The following is a 23381-nucleotide window of genomic DNA, read 5'->3' as shown; positions in this document are numbered from 1 at the left end:
ACGCTCCCAACGCGCGAATGTTGCCAGCGGCCGCATCCCTCACGTGTGACAGGCAGAGGAGGCAATGGCGGCTTCCACCATCTCGTAGCACGCGGCCTGAACCAGAAATGATACCGTCCTCGCCGTTGTCAGATACTTCGGATTCGGCGTGGTCGACGACGGCGTTGGATGGGTCCGAGCCTCTTCAAGCAGATTCAGCACCTGGTTCAGTGAGGTGGCTTGACTTTTCGGACCTTGATGAGGAAGACGAAGTGGAAAGGATGATTGCCATGGGTCAAGAGGACGAAGATGAGACTATGGACCAGAGTTGGTGAGGGTGGCCCCAGACAAGCCGACAAGAACGGTGACGCTTCTGGAAGGCGGACAATCCGGAAAAGGGTATTCTTAGGGGTGATGTCTTGATCGATGGGCGACGACGGGATCTACGAGACCGACAGGCGCGACGGCCGGAGGCAGATCGAGGACAATTTTCTCCACATTTTCTGCCATTTCGCCCGCCGAACGATCGTGATCGGCGCGTCCGTCGCAATACTGCGGGGCTTATCGTTGTGCTGTCGTAAAGGAGGGCGCACACTATATGCATCAGTCCACGGCCAAGGCCAAATGTCGAGTGCGTTGCTCTCGTCCTTATCGCGTCGCAGCAGACGAAGCGGCTCTTCGATCAACCATCACGACGTCCACCCCGCCGCCGCTCAAGTCAGCTTATTTACACGAAACGCAATATTTATACCAAGCTTCCGTCCCTGCGAGTCTTAGCTTTTATTCGTGTCTTTGGATTGTCCTCCGTCGTCTCCTCGTTTTTCCTCGGTCGATCGACCTCTTTGGCAGTACTCAGTGCGAACATTTTCGACGCTTTGCGCTGCCTCAGAATGCTGTGCCTGTTTGTTCGGCGAGCCCTGCCTACTCCTATGTACTATATTTGTACCGATCACTTGGCGATATTCAAGTGACTCTTCGAACTATCTAATAATTCCTCTGCCATGGTGTTCGGAGAACGCCGCACCGCATACACGTCCATCTGCTGATGGTCAACATTCATATCGAATTCTTCCTGTGCTCACAACATCTCACTTTGCTACCTGACATCTGCAGGACACAACGCTGTCGGGAGTCGGGACTGGCACGCATCGCCAAAAAAGGAGAGGATGAAAATAGAAGTATCGGGGAGGAGAAGAACTTCGATCGCGGGCGATCGCAGCGTCGTCTGCCCCGGGGTGTCCGGAAAGACACTTCAGGCGAGTAACCACACCGTGAATTGCCGGACGCCGCTCGAGCTCCTTCGAGGCGGTCGAGAATTTTTCCTAGGCTCCGCGCCACAACTTACGAATCTCAGACTACAATACCTCTCCTCGTCGGTGTATGACAGGCGAACTATATGTCCTGTGCACTCTTCAGGCGCTGATATTGTGCGAGCATGAGGAAAAGGGACCGAATACGACGATAACGGACCTTCTGTATCGAGTCTTAGTCTGACATGGGCATCATCCACTGGCAGGCGCCACACCTACTGCATCATAAACAGTATTGAACTGCCTGTGATAGCACGCTCGGATGAAAGCTTCGTGCCTTGATAACTTAGCTTGATGATTGCCGTAAGCCACTCCTTTCTTTTTCTGCCCGAGGATACGTTTAGGGGACGGCAGACGAGGAAGATAGGTGGAGAGATCGGGCGTGCTCGGGTACAAAGGGAGCATTATTGTCGTACACCGCCCTAGGCTACGCTAGGCGGGTTTTGTGGTGTTGGACTGTGCTGAGGGGGACCGGCACCTGGGCTCTTGCGGATGCCCAGGAACGATCTCCAACGAACGATTTTCCTGGTGGTGCTTTGCTTATCTCTTCACATGGAAGCATCATGCGTGATGCCCATCAGGTCGTCCGACTATATATTGAGGGCATCGAATGTAAAGGTGTCGAACCTACTCCCTCCCTCCTTCCAAGTTTCCCCTCCTCTCTCCACCCTCGGTCATCCTCCTCCCATTGTTCAAAATGGCGACCAAGGCAGAAGAGTACGATGATAAGACGCATGTGTCGGCTAAGCCTGCCTACGTCGACTCTACGGAAGAGGGAAGTATGGGGCCGCCTGAGCGTACGCTCAAGAGACAGCTCAAGAACAGGCATATCGCCATGATAAGGTATGTTGCACTAGCTTTCGGCGGCTGTGGAGTCTGGTCTCACGTCTTCTCTTTCGACAGTATCGGCGGTGTCATCGGTACGGGATGTAAGTAAACTCCAATCATCGTATCATTTTTCGTACCTCACACAGCCACAGTGTTCTTGGGGACGGCAAAGTCACTGGCACACGGTGGTCCAATTGGTCTCTTACTTGGGTATGTGCATGCGCTACAAACTCACTCTCAGCCATGATACTAACCGCTCGCCACAGTTACGCCGTCATCGGTACAATTTGTTATTCCGTCATGGTAGGCAGTCTCTCCGTTGTCTCATTGGACAGCTATCAAATTATTTCCGCACAGATCTCGCTCGGCGAAATGGTCGCCTTCCTTCCCATTCCGGGTGGTCACATCAAACTCGCAGAACGTTTCGTCGACCCGGCTTTCTCTTTCACGATGGGATGGAATTACTGGTACAATTGGGTGATCATTCTCCCCGCAGAGCTGTCTGCTGCCGCCGTGCTCATCAACTATTGGGACTCAAATACGAACTTGAACTCTGCTTGGATCATCATTTGTCTGGCTGTCGTCGTCTTCATCAATTTCCTCGGTGCGGGCGCATACGGCGAGGCCGAATTCATTTTCGCGTCGATCAAAGTCATCACCATCGTTGGTAAGTTATCTCGTCGAATAATTTTGGATATGATGTCGATCTTTATACTAATGACGCTTTTGCTGCTCAGGCCTTATTATTCTTGGCATTGTGATCGACCTCGGTGGAGGCCCCAACCACGACCGTCTCGGTTTCCGCTACTGGAAGAATCCCGGTCCTTTCGTCGAGTACCTTGGCATCACTGGCAACAAGGGAAAATTCCTCGGTTGGTGGGCTGTCATGACACAGGCCGCATTCTCTTTCATCGGTACCGAAATTGTCGCTGTACGTATTCCCATTTCTGCCATGGTACAACGAGCGTTTCTTCTAATTTCGACTGATTTCCTCGTAGATCGCTGCAGGTGAGGCCAAGAACCCAAGGAGGAACCTTCCCAAGGCCATCAAACGCGTGTACATCCGTATTCTTCTTTTCTACATTGGTGGTGTGACCGTCATCGGCCTACTCGTGCCTTCGAACAACCCGGACCTCTTGTCGGGATCTGACAACGCGGCTTCATCGCCGTTCGTCATTGCTATTTCGACAGCGGGTATCAAGGTCCTCCCCAGTGTAAGTCATCCTCTACCGTCGTCTTCTCGACCCCTTATTTATCACTTTTGTTTTGTGTTAATGCAGATCGTCAACGCATGTCTCTTGACCTCCGCATGGTCCGCTGCCTCCAGTGACATGTACACGAGCTCTCGTGCTCTCTGTGCGTCTCCTTCTTTCTTGCGCTCAACGTCTTATCTTGCTCATTACAATTCACAGACGGTCTCTCCGTCGCTGGTAACGCCCCTGCCATCTTCCGGAGAACCTCCCGCAGCGGTCTTCCATGGGCTGCGCTCCTCGTCTCAACTGCATTCGCTTTCCTCGCTTTCATGGGTGTCAGTTCCGGCTCCTCCACCGTCTTCGGTTGGTTCTCCAACATGACGTCCATCGCCGGCCTCATGACCTGGTTCGGTATCTGTGTCACCTACGTACGATTCCACAAGGGCTTCAAGCAGCAAGGGTTCGACCGTAGCCAGCTGCCCTATGCGAGCAAGCTGCAGCCTTATGCGGCGTGGTATGGGATAGTGGCATGCTTCGTCGTTTGCTTGGTACGTGGCATTCTGTGTCATTCATTCGTTCCATGATACTTATCATTCGTCGTTACACAGTTCTCTGGTTGGCAAGTCTTCCTCAAAGACCAGTGGGACACGGCCACCTTCGTCACAAACTACATCCCCTTCATCCTCTTCCCTATCCTCTACGTCGGAGCTCGTCTGTGGACCCGCGTTGGCCCGAAAAAGGCACATGAGATGGACTTCGTGACCGACCTTGCGGAGATTGAGGCGGATACTTACGATGAGCCACCACCGAGGAATAAGTGGGAGGCGTTCTGGCAGCGGCTGGTACGTTCTCGTCCCCCTTGTCTTCTACCGTATTTGGGCGTTATCGATGATTGCTTACGGTTTTTCTTGCAGATGTGATCGGATTGTTCGTTATTAGTCCCGCTTTTTGTCCTGTTATCAGTTTTGTTCGAGACTTGTAGGAAAAGGATACCATGAATATGGAGGCACTATGTATCCAGTGCGGAGTGCCAAGTGCAGTACTACTTTACAAAATGCCCCAAGTACAGTAACTCCGTGTTTTGTCGAAACCCCTATATATTTAATTACGAGCTTGCTCGTGGATTTAGCTTGTTGTCTTGCTGTGCCGTTCCCGTAGAGTCCATGATCCTCAAACCTACTGGCTTCGTCAAGGCTCCATGCAGAAAACGGGTACCTCATTACCATCTCGATGTTGATGAGTTTTGCTCTTCCGCTGCGAGTGAGTCATACTTTCGGTACTCAGCCTTTCAGAGCGTAGTACTGAGATGCCCCCATTCGTTCCTAATAAGCAGTACATAGCCCGCGCCCCTATTTCCCTAATACGTCTTTGCCGCGCAACGTCGCCGTTCGACGACGCCATGGCACATCATTTCCTGCGATGATGGCGACGATACGTATCCTCATGCTCAAGCCTTGATCTGGCCATGCACTCCGTCGTTCAACCTAGTACCGCATCTTCGAAGTCCGACATAATACCCGACCGTCCGAGTCAGGCCGTCGTAGCCACCGGTGAGCATTTTACACAACATCAGCTCGCGTCGCATTGATCTCCATTGTTTCTGGCGCTGGGTGTGATGCTTCTCGTGATCATGTGTACGTTGCAGTAATCCTCCAACACGCTCCAAAGGAGATGAAGAACGCAGCGATGCACAGGTACGAGGGGCATTCTCGACAGCTTCTCTTCTCTGTTAGATGAAAGGAGAACTGTCCTCGAGATTGTAGGTTAGGTGGCAGCATGTCATCGCTATGACCCGAGACCGCAGTGGAGGCTGTGATATCCATCTTCATTTCTCCAACTATATCCAACATCTCCCAGTCAATTGCCTAGAAACTCGTGAATATTGACACGCTACGCATAGGAATACGCGGCACTCAGAAGCACCGACGCCATGTGCGGCGTTCATCAGCGACAGCGTGGACAGCGTTTCGATTGGGGTCCGTAAATGTGTTCGACGTCGCACGATAGAGAGGAGGTAAACGGGTTGAGTTGTTTCCATCCAAAGATATTCCTGTGTTTGGGGGGCAATCGCGTCAATGCTGGTGAGCAGCGACCCTCGGCGACTTGCATATCGATGAGCTAGTAGCTCACTGCGAATAAGCGCCTGTGTATTCATAGGCGACTTATAGCCGATGATGCCCGTCTTGGCTTTGACTCTTTTTCAGTAACAACTATCCGCTTCGGTTCTAGTAAGCGGTCAGAAGACCTGCACAGCGGCGCTCTTCTCTGTGGTGCATTCTCATCAAATTCCCATCCTATAACCTGAGCTGAGGCGGCTTGCACCTTTGCTCTCGACCTCCATCTTTCCCTCCATTCATCCATCATACGCTCGCAAAGTCCTGCGGCTTGTGCGACGCCCCACTACGATGCAGACCTCAGCGGAAGATGGATCGAATTATCATGAGAAGACGCCACCAGTATCGACGAAGCCCGTAACGTCGCCGCAAGGGTCAGAGGTAGGAGACGCAGGAGAGTATGAGGCAACACCTCAGCGTACGCTGAAGAGACAGCTCAAAAACAGACATATAGCCATGATCAGGTACGCTCTGAGTCTGTCTACATTTTGCCGCGGTACAGGTTCTCAACAGGTCTCTACTTGCTCAGTATCGGCGGTGTCATCGGAACAGGGTGTAGGGAAAGCTCCTCTTATCGTCTTGTTTGATGGGTATTAATGTCATTGTTCGTTCCGAAGTATTTTTGGGTACTGCTAAGAGTTTAGCTGTGGGTGGCCCGATCGGTCTGTTACTCGGGTACGTTACGCATTTCGTCCTCAATAACGACATGCTCAACTTCAACGTTATTTTGCAGTTATGCTGCTGTTGGCACGATTTGTCTTTCGGTCATGGTGAGAGGACTCGTATCTCACCAGATACTGGCATTGTGGAGTATGTGCTGATCTAGGTCATTTCGGCGGAATGTAGCTCTCACTCGGTGAAATGGTTGCCTTCCTTCCCATTCCGGGTGGTCACATCAAACTCGCGGAACGTTTCGTCGACCCGGCTTTCTCTTTCGCAATGGGATGGAACTACTGGTACAACTGGACAATCATTCTTCCCGCCGAGCTCAGTGCCGCCGCTGTGCTCATCGACTTCTGGGACTCCCGAACCAATTTAAACTCAGCGTGGATCATCATCTGTCTTGCTGTCGTCGTCTTCATCAATTTCCTTGGTGCTGGCGCTTACGGTGAAGCCGAGTTCATATTCGCTTCCATCAAGGTCATAACCATCGTTGGTACATGCGTTTTCTCCTGATAGTGTTACCCCAATGTTCTTACTGATTTTGTATGCTTAGGTCTCATTATCCTCGGAATTGTACTCGACCTTGGTGGTGGCCCAGATCATGATCGACTGGGATTCCGCTACTGGAAGAATCCTGGTCCATTTGTCAACTTCAACGGCATCACTGGAAACAAGGGCCACTTCCTCGGATGGTGGGCCGTCATGACACAAGCTGCATTCTCTTTCATCGGCACAGAGATTGTCGCCGTACGCACGTCTACTTCTTCATGCATTGTGTGAGGTCTAACTCTTTGCTCTGTAGATTGCTGCCGGTGAGGCCAAGAATCCGCGAAGGAACCTCCCGAAGGCCATCAGGCGTGTATATATCCGTATTCTTCTGTTTTACATTGGCGGTGTCACCGTCATCGGGTTACTCGTCCCTTCCAACAATCCGGATTTGACTAACGGTACTGGAAACGCCGCCGGCTCTCCATTTGTCATCGCCATCGTCACCTCTGGGATCAAGGTGCTTCCTTCCGTAAGTCCATGGATGCCCTGTATCTTGTTTACCGTCCACAGGATTGAGGTGTCTTTCTATCAGATCGTGAATGCATGTCTCTTGACGTCCGCTTGGTCCGCAGCCTCAAGTGATATGTATACTAGCTCTCGTGCCCTCTGTAAGCGCCTCTTTCATATACAATACAGGGATCAAACATGACCAACAAATGTTACGTACCACAATAGATGGTCTCGCCGTCGCCGGAAACGCCCCCAAGATCTTTAAACGTACCAGTCGCAGTGGCCTCCCGTGGACTGCCCTCCTCGTCTCGGTCGCATTCTCCTTTCTCGCCTTCATGGGCGTCACAGCTGGCTCCAACACAGTCTTCACTTGGTTCCAGAACATGACTTCCGTCGCCGGCCTGATGACCTGGTTTGGCATCTGCGTAACTTACCTGAGGTTCTACAAGGGCTTCAGGGCGCAGGGATTCGATCGTGCGACACTACCGTACGCGAGTAAGATGCAGCCCTATGCGGCGTGGTATGGGATGTTATCGTCTGTTATTGTCTGTTTCGTGCGTGCCTTTTCCTCCTTATGTCCTTGCAGGTCTTGATAAACTCATATTGATCATGTATCCCCCCTTGTTCTTTCTCGTCCGTCCAATCACTATCAATCCGCTGACACACATTTCGTTCTCCATCCACCATCGGATAGTTCTCCGGATGGCAAGTCTTCCTCAAGGGAGGCTGGGACACCGCCACCTTTGTCACGACCTACATTCCATTTATCCTGTTCCCTATTCTCTATGTCGGAGCCCGCCTCTGGACCCGCGTCCCACCTAGACGACCTCACGAGATGGACTTCGTGACGGGGCTGGCGGAGATCGAGGCCGATACGTACGATGAGCCGCCCCCGAGGAATAAGTGGGAGGCATTCTGGCAATGGCTGGTACGTACCTTCTTACTCTGTTGTCTTGCCATAGCTCTCGTATTGATGACTCCGTTTTTAGATGTAACGTCCAGACGGTCTGATTGGTTTCACCAATTCGGTGGAGGTGTATGTGGAGGTCTGGTTTTGTTTCTGGATAATACGGATTGTGTATGTTTTAATGATTATACTCTTAGTTACGACTGTCTAGTGCCTGTCAATATCTTTGTCACGCTTTGTCTTTACGAGACTCGTTATCTATTCAAGCCAAGATACCTCCATTGTCAGCCTCTTGCCCTACAGGCCACATATATGGCTAGTGTGCACTGGGCATCACTACTCGCAGGCACCAGCGTCTTTTCATGTGAGGATGATGCCTCCAGTGGCAGTCATTCGGTGTCCGGTATCATGCACCTAAAGTATCTATTTTGCTGCCGAAAATTTCAGGTTGTCTCCTGAGGCTTCGGAGGACGATCGCGAGAGATCACGGCACATTACAACCCTCTCCTCCGGTTTATTCGTCCCCTTGTGGGCAAGTTGTACCCATCACGCTCCGTACCCCGATGTTTTGTGTTTGTTGACGGTGTTCTGCGGCGGAACTTGAACGAAACCACTGAATTGGGTACCGACGGGCCTTGAAGTGTCCTCCACAGTTTGATATTGCAAGGCGACGTTCCGAAACTTCCCGACACTTGAAAAGGCCGGGTCTAGCAAGTTGACTCGGAGATGTAACGCTGATAAGACTCGCTGAAGACATCATCCTCTCGTCTTCAGAGTCCAGAATCATATGCATTCTGCTGCGACTAAAACATGAAGGTACGTATTACTCAAGTAGCGTAATTGGAGTCCATCTGCCTCATAACCCATAGTAAGATAACAAGATCAAAACCAAAGTCACGGCAGGCGTCATGTACAATCGTTGTGAGGGAGACAATAACCACACTCTTCACAAATCACTGGAGGGCGCAAATGAAATATCCTCATCATCCACGGCAAAGCTTCCAAAAGCATATTCGTCCGGCTCTTCATCCGATCTTCTAGGTGAGCTCGAGACCGTAACATTCCTCCTTCGACTCGAGCCTGCCTCACCTACACCATCGCCACGGAACGCCGCTCCTCGTCCTCTTGGTCTACTCCTGAATACAGGCCCAGCTCTAGATGGAGCCTGCGACATAAGACTTTGTCGATAAACTGCGTATTGATCGTACGAAGGTGAGGCCTGGGTGAAGGAGCCATCGTTTGCGATGAACCCATGACCATCTTCAGAAGAGTGATCCAGACGTGCGAGATCGTCATCGTCGGAATATTCACCACCACTCACATCGTCACCCGAGTGTGATGCTTCGACATCGATCCAGGGATTCGCTCGCGCAGCCTCAGCAGCGTCTCTGAACTTCAGTTTCTTGGACGTCGGCCTGGATATTCGAGATTTCGGTACCTTGGGAGTCTTCGGTAAGTCAGGTGGGCCCATGGAACCCAAAGGGGGTGAGTCCTGCGGACGTCGGAGGCGTTTCTGTGAAGGAGGGGGCATGACCACGGGCGACGAAAGTGGGTCTTTCGCTGTCACGCGCTTCTTTCTTCCGCCTGCCGCTCGCACGGGAAAAGTCGGCTGCGGACCATCTTCAGACTCTTCAGCGGCAGGTGAAGGAGGACGTCGGAGTCGCTTTTGCGAAGGAGAGGGAGGCATGGCCGTGGCCGAAGGTGACGAGAAAAGATCATTAACGGCCACTCGTTTCTTTCTTCCACCTGCTGCACGTACGGGTTGACTCGGCTGGAGATCATCGATATCCTCGGGTTGGTCGGATGAATGCGAAGGGGCGACAAGAGGAGATGAAGGTTCGACGAACGCCGACAGCTTTCGCTTCTTCCCCAAAGCGTTTACAGGATATGCAGGCTCTGGCGAGCCCTTAGGAGAGGCAAGCAAGAGAGGGTCGTCGTCTTCGTCTTCGTCCTGTAAAGGCGTAGGAGGTGTATCACCCGGTTGATGAGCTGACTTGAACATTGGTGAGTGGCCCGTGTGGGACTTCGAAGATTCGGAGGAGACGGAGACGGAGACGGTATTCTGGGCTATAGGGTTCTCGAACTCATCGTCCTCGATTTCGATGTCAGAGCCAGGCAGATCACTATCCTCGTTGGTCGGCGAGTGATTTGACCTGCGAAGAAGTGTACTCGAACGAACGAACCCGACATCCACGGGTGGCGGATCGTCCACAAATTCGATGTCGGATGAACTAGTTGCTGACCGCACGGAAGGTTTGTGAACTTGTGGCGATAATGAGCGAAAAGCTCTGCCCACGCCGTCACCATCGGAGGAATCTGCTAACAGCCAAGAGAGGTCGCGGCCAGCCGTTTTATCGTTTACATTGTCGTCAAGAGCACGCGGGGATCCTCGGTTCGAGGGGCTCCTGGAGGTGGATGCTCGTGCTGGGGCTGATTTGGATTTGGCCATGGACTTATGACGTGCCTTGGTATTAGATGGAGAGGGAATATGCGCAGGGGGCGAAGCAGGAGAGTCACGCTCGGAAGGCGTGCAGACGTCGATGACGGATTGCTGAGACGCCAGGGGAACGTCAGGAGAGGAGCGCCCATCGGCGAGAGGCATGTCTGGGGAAGAAACCCGAGCCGGTGAGCGAGAAGGCGGATCGACAGATTTCCGTCGTTTGCGAGCCGATGGAGCCGCTGTTGCCTGCGCTGCGTCGTCATACAGGAAGCCCTGTTCAATTGCTAGGTCGTCCTCATCCTCTATGTTGGCTTGGCTGAGAGGAACGGAAGGCAGCGCTGTGCGCTCTGCCTTGGTCTTCTTTTTTTTCACCTTCGGCTCTTTGCCTTCAGTCGTCTTCTTCCTCTTCACGCTCCTCTTTTCCTTCTCCTTGCCCTTAGTCTTCTCCGACTGTTCCTCAGACCTAGCAGGCATAGACACCGTTCTCCGTGCCCCAAATATTCCTGCCTCGATCTCATCGTCTGTCGAGTCCTCTTCGCCTGCCTTCAACAACTCAGCCACACTGGACATCTTCCTCTTCTTCCCACTACCCTTGAGCAATAAATCCGCTACGCTGACGAACCCTTTGCTCGCCCCCTCTGGAATATTCCTCTCCGCATCACCGTTCCTTTTCCTCTTCGCTGATCCCTGACCATTCGTGCTCGAACTCCTTCCCTTCTTCTCTGTTGCCTCTTCGCGATCATATGGTTCTATGTCCATCTCCATCTCCAGAGGCTCAGGCTTGATGTGATCAGGGAGGAGACGTTCGACGTCGGCGTAGAACTCGAGCTGTTCGCCCCGGACGATAGATTTTTGGACATTGGCATAGGACTCCTGTGCTTTGTTCCAATTGAGCTCTTCGCGGCCTTCGGCGAGAAGGACATGGACGTAGCCGTCACGTTTACGGCCTGTACGTCCGACACGTTGGAGCTGCACGGTGACCAGTTGTGAGTGAGGGATGACGGGTGCGTTAGAAACCGGATGCTCTTACCATCCGAATGGGGGTCTTCTGTGACTCGTAACATACGATCATGTCGATCTCACCGATATCGAGACCTTCCTCGCCAATAGAGGTCGAAACGAGAACATTAAACTCTCCCTGCTTGAATCGTTTAATGACCTGTGATGACGAGTTGTCAGCAAGCAACGCCATACATAAAAGCAAGGGAAACAGATAAAATTAGCGCGTACATCGAGCTGATCCTTCTGCGCAAATCCCTTCTTTCCTGCCTTATCCGCCCCTTGACCAATGAACTTTGTCGCTCTGATGATGGGCGACTCTTCGTTCAAAAACTCCACGAGCTGTTCCACCGCCTCTCGGAACGTCACAAAAACCATCACCCGCGTGTCGTCCCCTTCGCTGCCCTTATTACCGCCAGCACCAACACCATTCACTCCAGCGCCAATCGCTTCCCCGTTGTTGGCATCAGCAGCTTCTTCGGGTAGCTTTGTCCCAAAATGATTGAGCACAAGCATCTTCAATTTCTCCATCTTCGGGTGTACCGCGAATCCTATATGGGCCTGTAAATCGAGCTCGCGCATGATCGCTTGAAAGTTCGGATCGTTAGTGAGCTTGTTATTCCCTGACTTGGCCTTGTCCGAATTATTGTCACCGTCCACCGCTTCCTTGAGAGACCGGTGGCACAGCATTTGGCTGGCTTCGAGCTGAACAAACGGTCACCAGTCAAACATGATGTCGTCGTGTTGTGGGATAAAAACAAATGCGCACAAGATATCCCATAGCCCTAGCCAAAGCTCCGACCTTCTTGAGAACTGGAAATGCCCATGCTAGTTGTCTGCCGTCCTTTCGACCATGGATTTCGCCCATAGCGGATTGTGCTCGGAAGGGATGAAATAGCACTGGATCTAGATTTCCTCGGAAAATACCAACGTTGGCGAGCTTCTGCAGCATAGGCTAACCCAGGAAATTAGAAACCTGATTGACGAGTTTAAAAGACCAAGACAAAAATACCTTCATAACCTTCCCGATCATGTCTCTCAACCTTGCAATGTCATCGTTCATGGTGATGATGTGCTGCTCTACTTTCTACCCCATGTAAATCAAGAACATCAGCAGCAGACAACACCAAGCATCGAGACTGCTCGCAAAATTATGCCTACCTTCTTGTTGATGTATCCACGGATATCCCAGCTCTGCTCGTCCCGAATCTCGATCCTGCTGATGTGAAGCGAATCCACAATCCCTTGAACTGCTTCTGGGTTCGATCCGGGAGTGGCAGTCAGTGCGAGGACTCGAAAATGTGGGTTCTTGGCCATGAGATAGCGGACACAGGTAGCGTATGCGTAGTCGCCTGATCCTTTATGTGCTTCGTCTGCATACGGTTGGAACGGAGTGAATACGTGGTACAGTCGTGAGACAAGTGGAAGGAGCTTACCGATAACAAGGAGCACGATATCGCGGCAGTCACAGTTGTTCTGGTAGAGGTCATTGAACAGGGTCTGAGGCGTCATGTAGAATACGCGTTTCTCTGCCCACTATACGATGTCGGTCAATGGTCAATGTCTACAGCCATATCCTCAGTTTGAAAACAAATACGCACAGCTCTATTCCGCTGAGCTTTGGGTACATTTCCTGTCAGCTCGGCAGCATCACGTCCCGGGATGCCGCAAGTCTGATGGCATGCATCGATCTGCTGGGCCACAAGTGGTTTCGTCGGTGCCACAAAGACTATCTTGCCGTCTGGAAACCATCGATAAACTGAAATAATCCAACCATACCGTCAGTATGCAGGACAGTGGAAGTTTTTGTGACATGAGAAGCGCTCAGACATACAGTTGAGCATGACGACACCGGCGATGAACGTCTTTCCTAAACCTGTGGGTAGTGCAACAAGAGTGTTGTCAAATAGGCAGTGTTTGGAGATGTTGAATTGATAGTCTCGTTTGGGACGATTGAGAGGGAATATCCACTGCTTGGTGGCGAGGAGGTCTGGTTCGACTTTCATGGGTGGCGGCTAGGAGACAATGTGAGTTCTGGAAACAAAGGGTTGAAGCTGTGACATTTACCGGTCTGTAACGCATGAGGTTTTCGAAGACGTGATCAGTAACTGGCTAGATAATTGACCATATAACACATACCCAGCTATGTTCATAACGCAATCAGTAAGCGACAACCCTACAGCAAGGCAACAGACGTACTAGGAACAGAGGGTGCCGGAAACTGCTCGAACTCAATCTGCTCTTCTTCCTCACCCGCATCGTTCTCATCATCCCAAGCTTTTCGTTTCCCCTTATCCGTCTTCCTCTTCCCTGTCTTGGAGAACGCAGTATGATCCCACACCTTTGTCTTCCTAAACAACTGACCCGACGACTTCGAGCGCTGCATCGGCCCTCTGGATGACCCCTCTCCCTTATTATTTCCCTCCGAGCGAGTCCTATTTGTCGTGGGAGCGAGTACATCGCCGAATAATGTCGTTTGGAGACCAGCTTTCGAGGGTGCGCGAGCTAGGGGTCTTGATCCCTCTGCTGTGCGAGGAGCCACCTTGCCCTGGTACGCGTCCTCGATGACGCCGTCCAGCTTCTGAAGTTCACTTTCATCATAATCAAATGTCATATCATAATCATCTGATTCTAGGGTAGTGGTCTTTCCGATCTTTCGTGCTGTAGGGGATTTAGGAGCTGAGGTGGCGGGTTTGGAAGTGGATGCAGAGGGTTTGGATGTTCGAGCAGGCGCTAAAGGTTTCGATGGTGGTTGGATATTGGAAGCTTCGATAGCATCGAGTTCGTCGAGGAAGCCTTCGTCGAGATCATCGTCGAAATAGTCTGAGGAGCTCATAATTTAGTAAGAGAAGAGAAACAAGAAGGACAGGCAACACAAAGCGCTCGAACGCGACCAACTCAAACGCACACACGAAACTCGCACGCGAAAGGTTTAACCACTCGTCACGTGGGGCGCGACGCGGGTGGCGCATTGCGTGAGAGGCGAATTGAGCCTGTCGAGTCGGGTCGAGTTATTGTTTCTTCTATGGAATGTTACAGCAATTTACAATTGTCCCTCCAACACGACCACAGGACTAAAGTACAGTAGTTGAACGTAAGGAGAGCTATGGCATTGACCAACCACGCGGCTCTAAGCCAGAGAAAATGTTCACCGCACAGTATCAGATAGGGATAAGATAGAAGATAAAAACAAAGGTAGTGGTCCTTGTTTGTCCTTATCAACGAGACGAACGGAGTATTATCCTGAAGACAAAACCAAGGGCGACCATGAAGATTACTACTGCCCAGCAAACCAACGCCACACGACACCGCCTAGCCCACTTCAACTCTACTGCCCGAAAACTAGGGCCCTGCCTCCGTTGTGCTTGCCGACGTTCACCACCTCCAAGGGGGATAGCTTCCGCCTCGCCCACGTTGACAGGAGATTCAGGCCACACGGTGAACAAGGCGCCTCGTATGAGAGGAAAGAACAGAGCTGTGAGTCGGACAAGTATTAGTGAGGATAGAGAATTTGCGAAAACAGGGAATAGAAAGAAAGTGAGAAATGTACTCACGCAACCCAAGCCAGAACATGATCCTCGCCCGCGTCTTGTGTCCACTCGAACAAATGGGGGTCGCATCATCAGGAGGCCGAACCCTCTGTTGAACATGGTCGTGGTCGCCGAAGAAGGCACCGAAGCGCTCAGTGTATATTTGGTGTTGCAACATAATGCTTTGTTGTGCCGCAGACATGTCTTCGAAAGATACAGAGTGGGAGCTCGACGTGGACGGACGTTGACGACCAGGGTTTGTGTGATTTATGGCGGCAGGAGGCACAGCAAGAAGATTGACATAGGCCGGCACACTTGCAGGTTCTGACCATGAAGCAAGACCGCGTTCGAGGTCGTCGACAGGCGTCAGGGTACAGTCCACGCCATCTGTACCCTCATCGCCGTGCTCGTGAGTACCACACCGTAAGGCGCGCCCGTTTTCGACAACGCCATGGCCGGATGCTGAACCAGCCATCGACGATCGGGGATGACGTGCGGAAGAGAGTGCCGTTGGGGAGAGAAGGTGTTCGCCGTCCTGGGCGCAATTGGTGAGCGTGGAGAGAATGGAGAAGAGATGAGATGTAGCTGCAAATAATCCTCAATAAAGAAAAGTGAAGGCACTTGGCTTTGTATTGCGAGATACAAAATGGAAAGCTGGATGGGAAAGCACAATGCCATCTCAGGCAGAAAGCAGTCTAGTGTTTTATACCCCTCCTTCAGTGGCCCAAGCCCCTGTACGTCTAGAACATGAGATGGATAATCGAACAAGGCAGCTACCTCTTGGTCTGTCTGTACAGGTTCGAGTGGCGGGAGGGACGCGGCATAGTCGAAACGAGGGCGATGCTCAGGGACCTGTGGCTTCTCTCAACAAAGGTGCGTAGTTGTACCTGAGGTTCACAAAGGTAAACGCTATGGACAAATTAGCGCCGTGAAGAGAGGTAGAACAAGATCGCATTGGATTTTCTGTCAAGTTATTGTGTAGGACACTCACAATGAACAGAAGCGTTACTCGGGTGGCGGCTGTGCCGCTCAACTCCACCTCCAAATCAAACAGATGCCTTCGACCAACATCGCGATAGGACCAACGGTAAACCTCCATAGTACAGCTTCCGCATGATGTACTACCCGAAGCTTTACTCCGGCTGTCCAATGTAGGACGCCCGCAGGTAACCGGATCAGAAGAACTTGTAGTAGGTTGAATGGTACGGGAAAGAAATATGGAGTAGAATAATCCGCAAGGGCTCGAATGAATATTCTTCGAGCACGAAGGCCGACAGATTTGGAATATCGATCCCAGGGATCGCTCGGCTGGTCAGACGAGATTGAGGATGACTTGAATATGATGAGTTGTCCTGTGGAGACGATGATGAGAAGGAATATAACGATCCAAAGTGCCACGAATCCCTGTCGAGTTTCCATCGGCGCTGCAAGCAGTCGAAAAGCGTCTGGATCAGGGCCTTGGGGTATTGAGTCCGCTAACGCAATAGAGAGTAGATAGGACGCCAACAGGAAAGCGGGGAAGTAAAACAGCAGGATCGTGCTGAACGTAGTTGTGAATTCCGTCCACAGGAGGGTCGCCAGCGGGAGACTTTGACGAGGAGGCTTAATAAAATTGAGGCCAGGGGCGATGGGTAGATGGAGCGATACTATATGTAATACCAATGAGGCGAGGAGGAAGATGTATGGACTTTCTCCGGCGTATGGGAACGCGGGGAGGCAGTAGATGAACGAGACGAAGACCAGAAGAGATGGAACTATGTACGCGCTCGAGGCACGGCAGATTGAGGCAAATGAATATACGATGAGGGCGACTGCTCGCGCGTCCACGCGGTGGTCATTTAGAGTCAGTATAGGCCTGTCCGGCGGGCGAAGGATATAGTGAATCAGCAGTGCAAGGTATCCCAACTGGATGACGAAGTCGATGAAATGAAGGCCTCTAGAAGGGGCGTTAGGCTATTGCTGTAATGTTGATGTTAAGGTAGTCTCACCGAGGTGTCGCAAGCTCGTCATATTGTTGTGCAAGACGGCCTAGCAGAGTGTTCGCCAGGGGTCCGTGTCGGCCAAATTTCCAAGAGTGGGAAAAACTCAGAGACACGAGTGAATGAGACAGCAGACTTGGTGGAGAATCTGCCAGAGCAAGGAAATCCACCACTGTGATATGGTTTTTTGTGAGACTCAAAAACAAAGTCTGTTGACCTTATGTAGGTTATGCACATACCCCTTGCACGAGGAGCTTCTCCATCCTCTAGTGGAAATGCCGTCCATAGACAAGCATGTATATCGTCCCCCACCCTCCCCTCTTCGATGAACTCTTTCCAAGCCAGGTATATTCGCGTTTCGAGGTCTCGAATTGACTTGTCTCTCTCTTCGTCCTCCTCCCATTGTATATAGACATCCGGTTTCGCCGAGCGCAATGTTTGGTATATTGCCAATAGACGAAGGCAAACGAGCAGTTTGTAGGCAGTTTTCTCGGCCGGAGAAGATAACGAAGGAGATGACATGACTCCATCCAGTGTAAGAGTACCTTGTCGTTGAATTTGTTTCGCAAGTGGATTGATCGCTGGAGGTTGGACACCAAATTGTGGCGTTGTACTTGGTGTTGAACGACTAGCGAGAAGAGCAGTAGACTCGTCTAGCAGAAGTTCTGCCTGGTCACTAGCAGACGCCATGTCCGTCATCAGAGTGAAACCAGGCGAGAAGGGATGAGAGTCAAGAACAGGGGTGTCTGTTTGTCGCTGTTGTGTGTGGCGCTTCATCGAATGCCAACACGACACGCTACCGGTAAGGTACCCCTCTATACCCCCTACCACCATGAGCGTCGCCACACCTCTCTTGCAAACAATCGAGCCCGACGAGCCTATTGCTTCATCACAGCCAGTCTCAGGAAATATCAATTCAAATGCGAGCAATACACGACGTGCTGAACCAGTCACGCTCACGCCTACGAACCGGGCCACTCAGGGAGCAATGGCCACCAACCAAGGAGATGCAGAGTTAGGTATGACGATGTGTCCATGAGGCAAATACTTGTTCTTATGAGCTCTGAATACTTGAAGGAATTGCGGGCATCTTCAGACAGGTATGCCACTACTCGGGCTTTTCTGCTTCGAGCGCTAACATCATTACAGTCCGCGCATCCAATCCCTCTGTTCTTCCTATTCCTCTTTCGAATAGCCGCGATCACAACATATATCCTCTGCGGGTTCTTCACAAGCAACTATGTCATATCTGTCAGTTTATTGTGCTCTCTGGCCATTTCGTCCGCTACCCACGTACCAACGCACTGTCTCTGGTCTAGACGGTCGTAGTTGTTGTCCTATTGGCGATGGACTTTTGGAACTGCCGTGTACGTCTCTGCTTTAATTCGTCACCTGCCTTGCTGTTTATATACTTTTACAGAACGTTTCAGGCCGGACATTGGTAGGCTTGCGATTTTGGAACCAGGTGGACGACGATGGTGAGAGTTACTGGGTGTTCGAAAGCCGAGACGTACGTTTCGTTCATCCACCACAGCCCCTTTCCAACATTACTAACTTCTAGCACTTCAATAGCCATCCCGACCAGCCAACCCAATTGACTCAAGGTCAGATATCTCACCCACCGTCTTTCGACTTGGCCATACTAAAATATATCCATGCATGTCACACAGGATGTTCTGGGCATGTTGAACCGCCCCCCTCAATCCCATGTCTCCTTTGACTCATTTTATCCCCCAGATTGCGCTTTACACCTTCCCCGCTCTTTGGATCGTACTCCTTATAGTCTCTTTTCTTAAGTTCAATCTCTCGTACGTCCAACCTTTGGTTCCCGTGTAAGTGCCACACTAACCCACCATCACGCCATCAGTTTTGTCCCCATCGTTATCCTCGCTCTTGTCTTCAACATGACGAACGTCGTTGGATTCACGTACGCGTACGTATCTTTGCCCTTCTCCCCTACTTTCACCCGTACCCACCTGTTCATCCCTACTCTAGCGATCGCGACGCAAGACAACGCTGGGCTGCCAATGCCGGGGGCTGGAGCATGGGCATGGGAGGCTTTGGAGGGCAGATACTTACTGGGGCGATCAAAAACAGTGTTGGGAGGGTATTTGGATGATTCACTGGACTTTAGGACGACCAGTCCATAATTATTCTAGCCTGTGCTTGCTATTCGTTTCTATGCAGTATCTTGGGTCCTCCCGGCCAACTGGCGTCCTGCGGGTTTGTCACGTCTCTCGGCCGGTGCGCAAGGAATTACCGCCAGTGACGAGTTCTCAAACAACGACGCCTCGTCTTCACCTTGCTTCAAAAGTATTCCGATGGATAACTTGTCCGCACTTCGTCTAGATCCATCCTCTTCAACGTTCAAGTCCGTACAAAAACGAGGGCAATAAACATCAATGTAGTATACCTTTCCTTCTATCCATGCTGTTATATATTTCCTTTGAACTACGAGCCACCACAAATTACCACACTACGCTACGCTAAGCCTCTGCTGCCTTCTTCCCTCATTCCTTACCTTATTGTAAGCTTACTGTAAGCTACGGAACCACGGGCAATATGTACTAAGTCCGAATCGTCTCGAGATGAAGAAACACTCTCCTCGATGCCTCGATGTCAGCGATGATCGACATAAATGTATAGGTACATATATATCCATATCCATAGGTATGCATACAGCAAAAGGGGAAAACAAGACAAAGGCGAGATTGAAAGGCTAAGAGCGCGACGCGTTGAGCATGGGCGTTAGCACAAGGTCGAACATCCCAGTGAACCAGGAATGAAGTCGACTTTCGAACGCCGATTGAAGGATACGATGCGGCGCTCGGAAGGTGTGTAGGTGGATGAAGATGATGAAGCGGAACCGGCCGCTGTAAATAGATGGTTGCACGGACAGATGGACAGACGGACTGAGAGATGATGGGGCGGAAGGCAGAAATAAAATCAGTTGAGGATGAAGATGAAGATAGATGGACAAAGAAAAGAAGTAAAAAATGATACACACTGAACAAAACTCGGGCCAAACGATGAAACGAACACGCTTGCGAGGACGGAGAAAAAACGGAAATGGAGAGAAAATGCAGCAGTGCAAGTCGGACAGCGGGGAGGAGAAGGGTGAGACGGAAGGGGGATGAATTGAGGATGACAGATGAATATCGATGAGTGAGGGGATGTGAGGTTGCACGGCTGCAAGGAAAAATGTCGAGTCCGATGAGGTGAGGTGCGAAAGCGAGATTGCGTGTGCGTGAAGGATGAGTTGTACAACAATGCAATGTGGCGAGCGAAGAGACGAGAAACGGAGAACGAGGCTTGGAAGCCAAAAAAAGATGAGCCAAGTGCAATGAAGTGCGGATGAGGTCCAACGTGCGAGTGAGTGAAGCGCGTGACGACAGAGAAAATAAATCAAAATGCGAAGAAAACTGTCCGGCATGTCAAATGTCTCGTCAGATCGTACCGTGCGAACTAGATGTACATCCACCAATGAAGACGAAAACGCGAAAATGAGTGAGGCGGTCTGGTCATGAAGCGTAAAGCATTATGATCGTAGTGCTTCATTTCATGCCAAACCATCCCCGCGCATCGACTCTCGAATGCGCTGTGGTCGGAGTCACTGGCGCTGTCGTTATCCCAAAGAATCCTCTTGACTTCCCACTGCTTCCTTGCTGGCCCCTCAAACTCGATAACCTCGGCGTCGAGATCGTCGGAAACGGTATAGGCATAGGATTGGACGTCAAGGTCATAGCCGACGGTGTTGCTGAGCCCGAGATATACGACGCGGAAGGCTGCGTAGGCGAGGGCGGGAACACAAAGAGCGTCTGGGAGGATGGCGTGAAGAGTGGGTGCTGGTGTGAACTGCGTGAGCCATTCGAGCTACGGGAATTTCGGCTACTACTACCGTGACTCCGACTTGACGACGTCGAGGCCGCCGAGAGCAGCAGTGATTTTTGGGAGGAGTTGGATTGGGACATGATCTGCAAAGGTGGGGGTATGGGTCTCCGGGAAACGGTTCGTGCGCGTGGCGGTAGCTGAGGTTGCGAATGTTGAGGTTGCGCTAGGAGGATAGAACGAGCGGACGATACCGATGTTGACGGCGTCGATTCGACGGTCGCGATGGGCGAGTGAGGAACGGGAGGAAGTATTCCTAATGGTGGCGGCCGACGCCTCTTAGCTGCTGCACCAACGGCACTGGTATTGAGAGGCGGGAGGTCAAACGACGACTTTGATGCCATCTTCGGAACTGGTGGGAGATCGAACGAAGGCTTTGATGCTGTTTTGGGTATCGGAGGAAGGTCGAACGAGGACTTCGCTGCCGTTTTCGGTACCGGGGGCAGGTCGAACGAGGACTTAGCTGCAGTTTTAGGCATAGGCGGGAGCGAGAAAGTGGACTTGGTAGCTGGTGCCGAAGGAGCGATCATCCCTTGTGCCCTCTTGCGTATGCCTGAAGGAACTGGTGGTAGCGTGAATGACGGCTTCGAAGCAGGAGCGGACGGTAGCACGACGATCTGAGGACGTTGCAGGCGGGACGCCATGGGCGTAGCTTGACTAGCGTAATGATCGTCATCACTCGAGTGAGCTCCTTCCAGGACATCCGGCGAAGTATTGTCGATACTCGTGGCATCGAACCCGCCTCCAGTCCCAAGCAATTCCTGTTCCTCGTCCTCCTCGACCAGATCCTCGCTGAGCATGCTATTTGAAGTCCCGTTGCTCGCAACAGATCCTGCTCGCTTACGCGATGAACCGTAACGATTTTTCCATGCGGCACCCATCCCAATGCCTGAACCGATCGATGAGCTAGACGCTTTGCGAGCGACGACACGATCCTCCATCGCTTTATCCAAGGCCCGAGCTTCGCGTGCGATTTCTGGATTCTCACGATCCTCATCCTCCGGCTCCGAAGCCTCATCGAGCATGGCACGACGGCGGCCCCATTCCTCATCAGCCGCATCGCTGGACGTCCGAGAATGATTCGAACCAGCTGGAGAGGAAGATCCTCCGGTCAAATTGCGTTCGTAGTCAAGGAGTTGATAAATGAGTCTAGAAAATCCAGAGAGGCCGGTGAGCACGTGATGGCAACGCCAGGGGCTGATTGCAATACTCACGACATGTTTGGTCCAACCCATGGACTTTTCTCCTTCACGTAGGTATAAGCACCCTGCATCCCCTTCAGCGCCCAAATCTCAGGGGGCACGGAAGCTGATTTCGTCGCAGCGGCTCGCATGACAAGTCCGATAACGAGAGTCGCTGACCGCGAGATACCTAGTTGGCAACTGGACGAAAACGCGGGAAAAGCAGGGTCAGGAAAAGAGAAAATGATAGCCGGCCGGTGTGAAGGAACCCACTGGATCAAAACGCCATCTCCACGCTCGTGCGCACGGTCGACAAACGCCATGGCTGTGGCGAATCCATTTTTTACAAGGTCGGACTGACCGTGAGACCATTGGAGTTTGAGATAGTACAGGGCTGGACGGCCGCTGAGTTTGTGCGCCGGGTAAAAGTCATCCTGCTGAACGTGAAGGTCGGACATCGAGGCGAAGCCGCGGTGCTGCTGTGTGTTGACACTATCGAGAGGAGAGGCTACCTCTCGTGCAACGTTGAGGATGCTCCTGATGCCCTTCTGGCGGAGCATGGCCCAGTCAGTGGCATTGTGAGCCGCACCGAGGTAGATGCGAGGAAGAATCTCGATCGGGCCATCGACATAGGGTGCGGAGGGAGAACCGTCCTCTTCGCCACGCAACAAGGCTGGGGCAGTGGGTACCGGCAACGAGGAGACAGATGTGCGCCTTCGGCCTGCAGAGGGTGGTGGAACAGCGCTGGTCGGCGGTTCTTCCGCTGGAGGAATTGCAAGGGAGCTAGTCGAAGACTGAGCGGAGGGAAGCATGAGAGACAGACTCTTCATGTTACGAACTCGACCTTTGGGAGGTGGCGGAAAGGAAAAACCCGACTCTGAGGTTGCAGGAGAGACAGCTGCAGAGGACGCAGAGCTGTCGGCGGTTGGAGGTGCGAGGAGACCATTGCCATGAATGCCGGGGGTCTCTATGTGCAGACCTGCTGGCGGTCCCTTCTTGCGAATTGCCGATGCAGCCTTTGCTGGACGTGGAGGGGGTTGTAAGCGGCCTTGCATGGGGAGCTTTGGGAGACACGCGCTGCGTGGAATAATAATAATAAAAGGAGGAAAAAAGCAAGAGAATAAGGCCGATGCAAAGGGAGTGCAAGGCCGGGGTAATGAGCAGCACGGGATGCCCTGGAGAACGAAGGGGACTTGGCCGTGAGCTGGGGCGGGGAAGGGGGACCAGGCGGGGACGCTGGCAGCGGGAGCAGGCGCACTTGGTCGTTCGGTGTCAAGCTGAGGCCTTTCCCTAGCGGAGTACCAACCATCGACGGTCAACCTCCCGGGCCGACCGCCGGCGTTGCATAGAGGACGCCGGCGCTCGTTGCCG

The 23381-nt window shown here is 52.0% G+C and overlaps 6 protein-coding genes across 6 annotated transcripts; 3 read left to right on the top strand and 3 right to left on the bottom strand.

Annotated features, from left to right (window-relative positions):
• Positions 1–2070: 2070 nt before the first annotated feature.
• Positions 2071–4230, top strand: STEHIDRAFT_63167 (amino acid permease; the record flags this gene model as incomplete). The annotated part of the gene is made up of 10 exons (XM_007307228.1): positions 2071–2132; positions 2193–2218; positions 2270–2327; positions 2384–2420; positions 2475–2784; positions 2855–3048; positions 3116–3331; positions 3398–3473; positions 3530–3858; positions 3919–4230. 10 exons carry the CDS (start codon positions 2071–2073, stop codon positions 4228–4230), a joined length of 1620 nt encoding a protein of 539 aa, XP_007307290.1.
• Positions 4231–4458: 228 nt separating this feature from the next.
• Positions 4459–8283, top strand: STEHIDRAFT_101509 (amino acid permease). Its single transcript, XM_007307418.1, has 15 exons — positions 4459–4570; positions 4644–4860; positions 4956–5069; positions 5211–5391; positions 5451–5888; positions 5954–5979; positions 6042–6099; positions 6158–6194; positions 6271–6580; positions 6641–6834; positions 6890–7105; positions 7169–7244; positions 7312–7640; positions 7781–8014; positions 8076–8283. The coding sequence occupies exons 5-15, from the start codon at positions 5716–5718 to the stop codon at positions 8079–8081; spliced, it is 1659 nt and encodes a 552-aa protein (XP_007307480.1). The 5' UTR covers positions 4459–4570; positions 4644–4860; positions 4956–5069; positions 5211–5391; positions 5451–5715; the 3' UTR covers positions 8082–8283.
• Positions 8284–8813: 530 nt separating this feature from the next.
• Positions 8814–14107, bottom strand: STEHIDRAFT_83389 (P-loop containing nucleoside triphosphate hydrolase protein). The gene is made up of 10 exons (XM_007307417.1): positions 13632–14107; positions 13267–13448; positions 13034–13191; positions 12869–12968; positions 12594–12805; positions 12445–12519; positions 12202–12387; positions 11664–12137; positions 11464–11592; positions 8814–11402 (listed from the first exon to the last, which is right to left on the bottom strand). Exons 2-10 carry the CDS (start codon positions 13436–13438, stop codon positions 8940–8942), a joined length of 3969 nt encoding a protein of 1322 aa, XP_007307479.1. The 5' UTR covers positions 13439–13448; positions 13632–14107; the 3' UTR covers positions 8814–8939.
• Positions 14108–15731: 1624 nt separating this feature from the next.
• STEHIDRAFT_101502 (uncharacterized protein) lies at positions 15732–17463 on the bottom strand (the record flags this gene model as incomplete). Its single annotated transcript, XM_007307416.1, has 4 exons — positions 15732–15871; positions 15954–16898; positions 16951–17113; positions 17181–17463. The coding sequence occupies 3 exons, from the start codon at positions 17461–17463 to the stop codon at positions 15992–15994; spliced, it is 1353 nt and encodes a 450-aa protein (XP_007307478.1). The 3' UTR covers positions 15732–15871; positions 15954–15991.
• Positions 17464–17773: 310 nt separating this feature from the next.
• On the top strand, positions 17774–19142 carry STEHIDRAFT_170646 (Golgi apparatus membrane protein TVP23; the record flags this gene model as incomplete). Its single annotated transcript, XM_007307415.1, has 10 exons — positions 17774–17960; positions 18019–18041; positions 18091–18192; positions 18261–18308; positions 18362–18451; positions 18514–18545; positions 18612–18621; positions 18679–18749; positions 18809–18874; positions 18937–19142. The coding sequence occupies 10 exons, from the start codon at positions 17774–17776 to the stop codon at positions 19058–19060; spliced, it is 753 nt and encodes a 250-aa protein (XP_007307477.1). The 3' UTR covers positions 19061–19142.
• Positions 19143–19371: 229 nt separating this feature from the next.
• On the bottom strand, positions 19372–23284 carry STEHIDRAFT_83382 (uncharacterized protein). The gene is made up of 3 exons (XM_007307414.1): positions 22284–23284; positions 22044–22211; positions 19372–21978 (listed from the first exon to the last, which is right to left on the bottom strand). Exons 1-3 carry the CDS (start codon positions 23063–23065, stop codon positions 20496–20498), a joined length of 2433 nt encoding a protein of 810 aa, XP_007307476.1. The 5' UTR covers positions 23066–23284; the 3' UTR covers positions 19372–20495.
• Positions 23285–23381: the final 97 nt, after the last annotated feature.

The sequence above is a fragment of the Stereum hirsutum genome, assembly GCF_000264905.1.
Source record: "Stereum hirsutum FP-91666 SS1 unplaced genomic scaffold STEHIscaffold_13, whole genome shotgun sequence".
Lineage (NCBI taxonomy): Eukaryota > Fungi > Basidiomycota > Agaricomycetes > Russulales > Stereaceae > Stereum > Stereum hirsutum.
The sequence above is the reverse complement of the archived record's forward strand: the minus strand, read 5'-3'. Positions and strand labels throughout refer to the sequence as shown.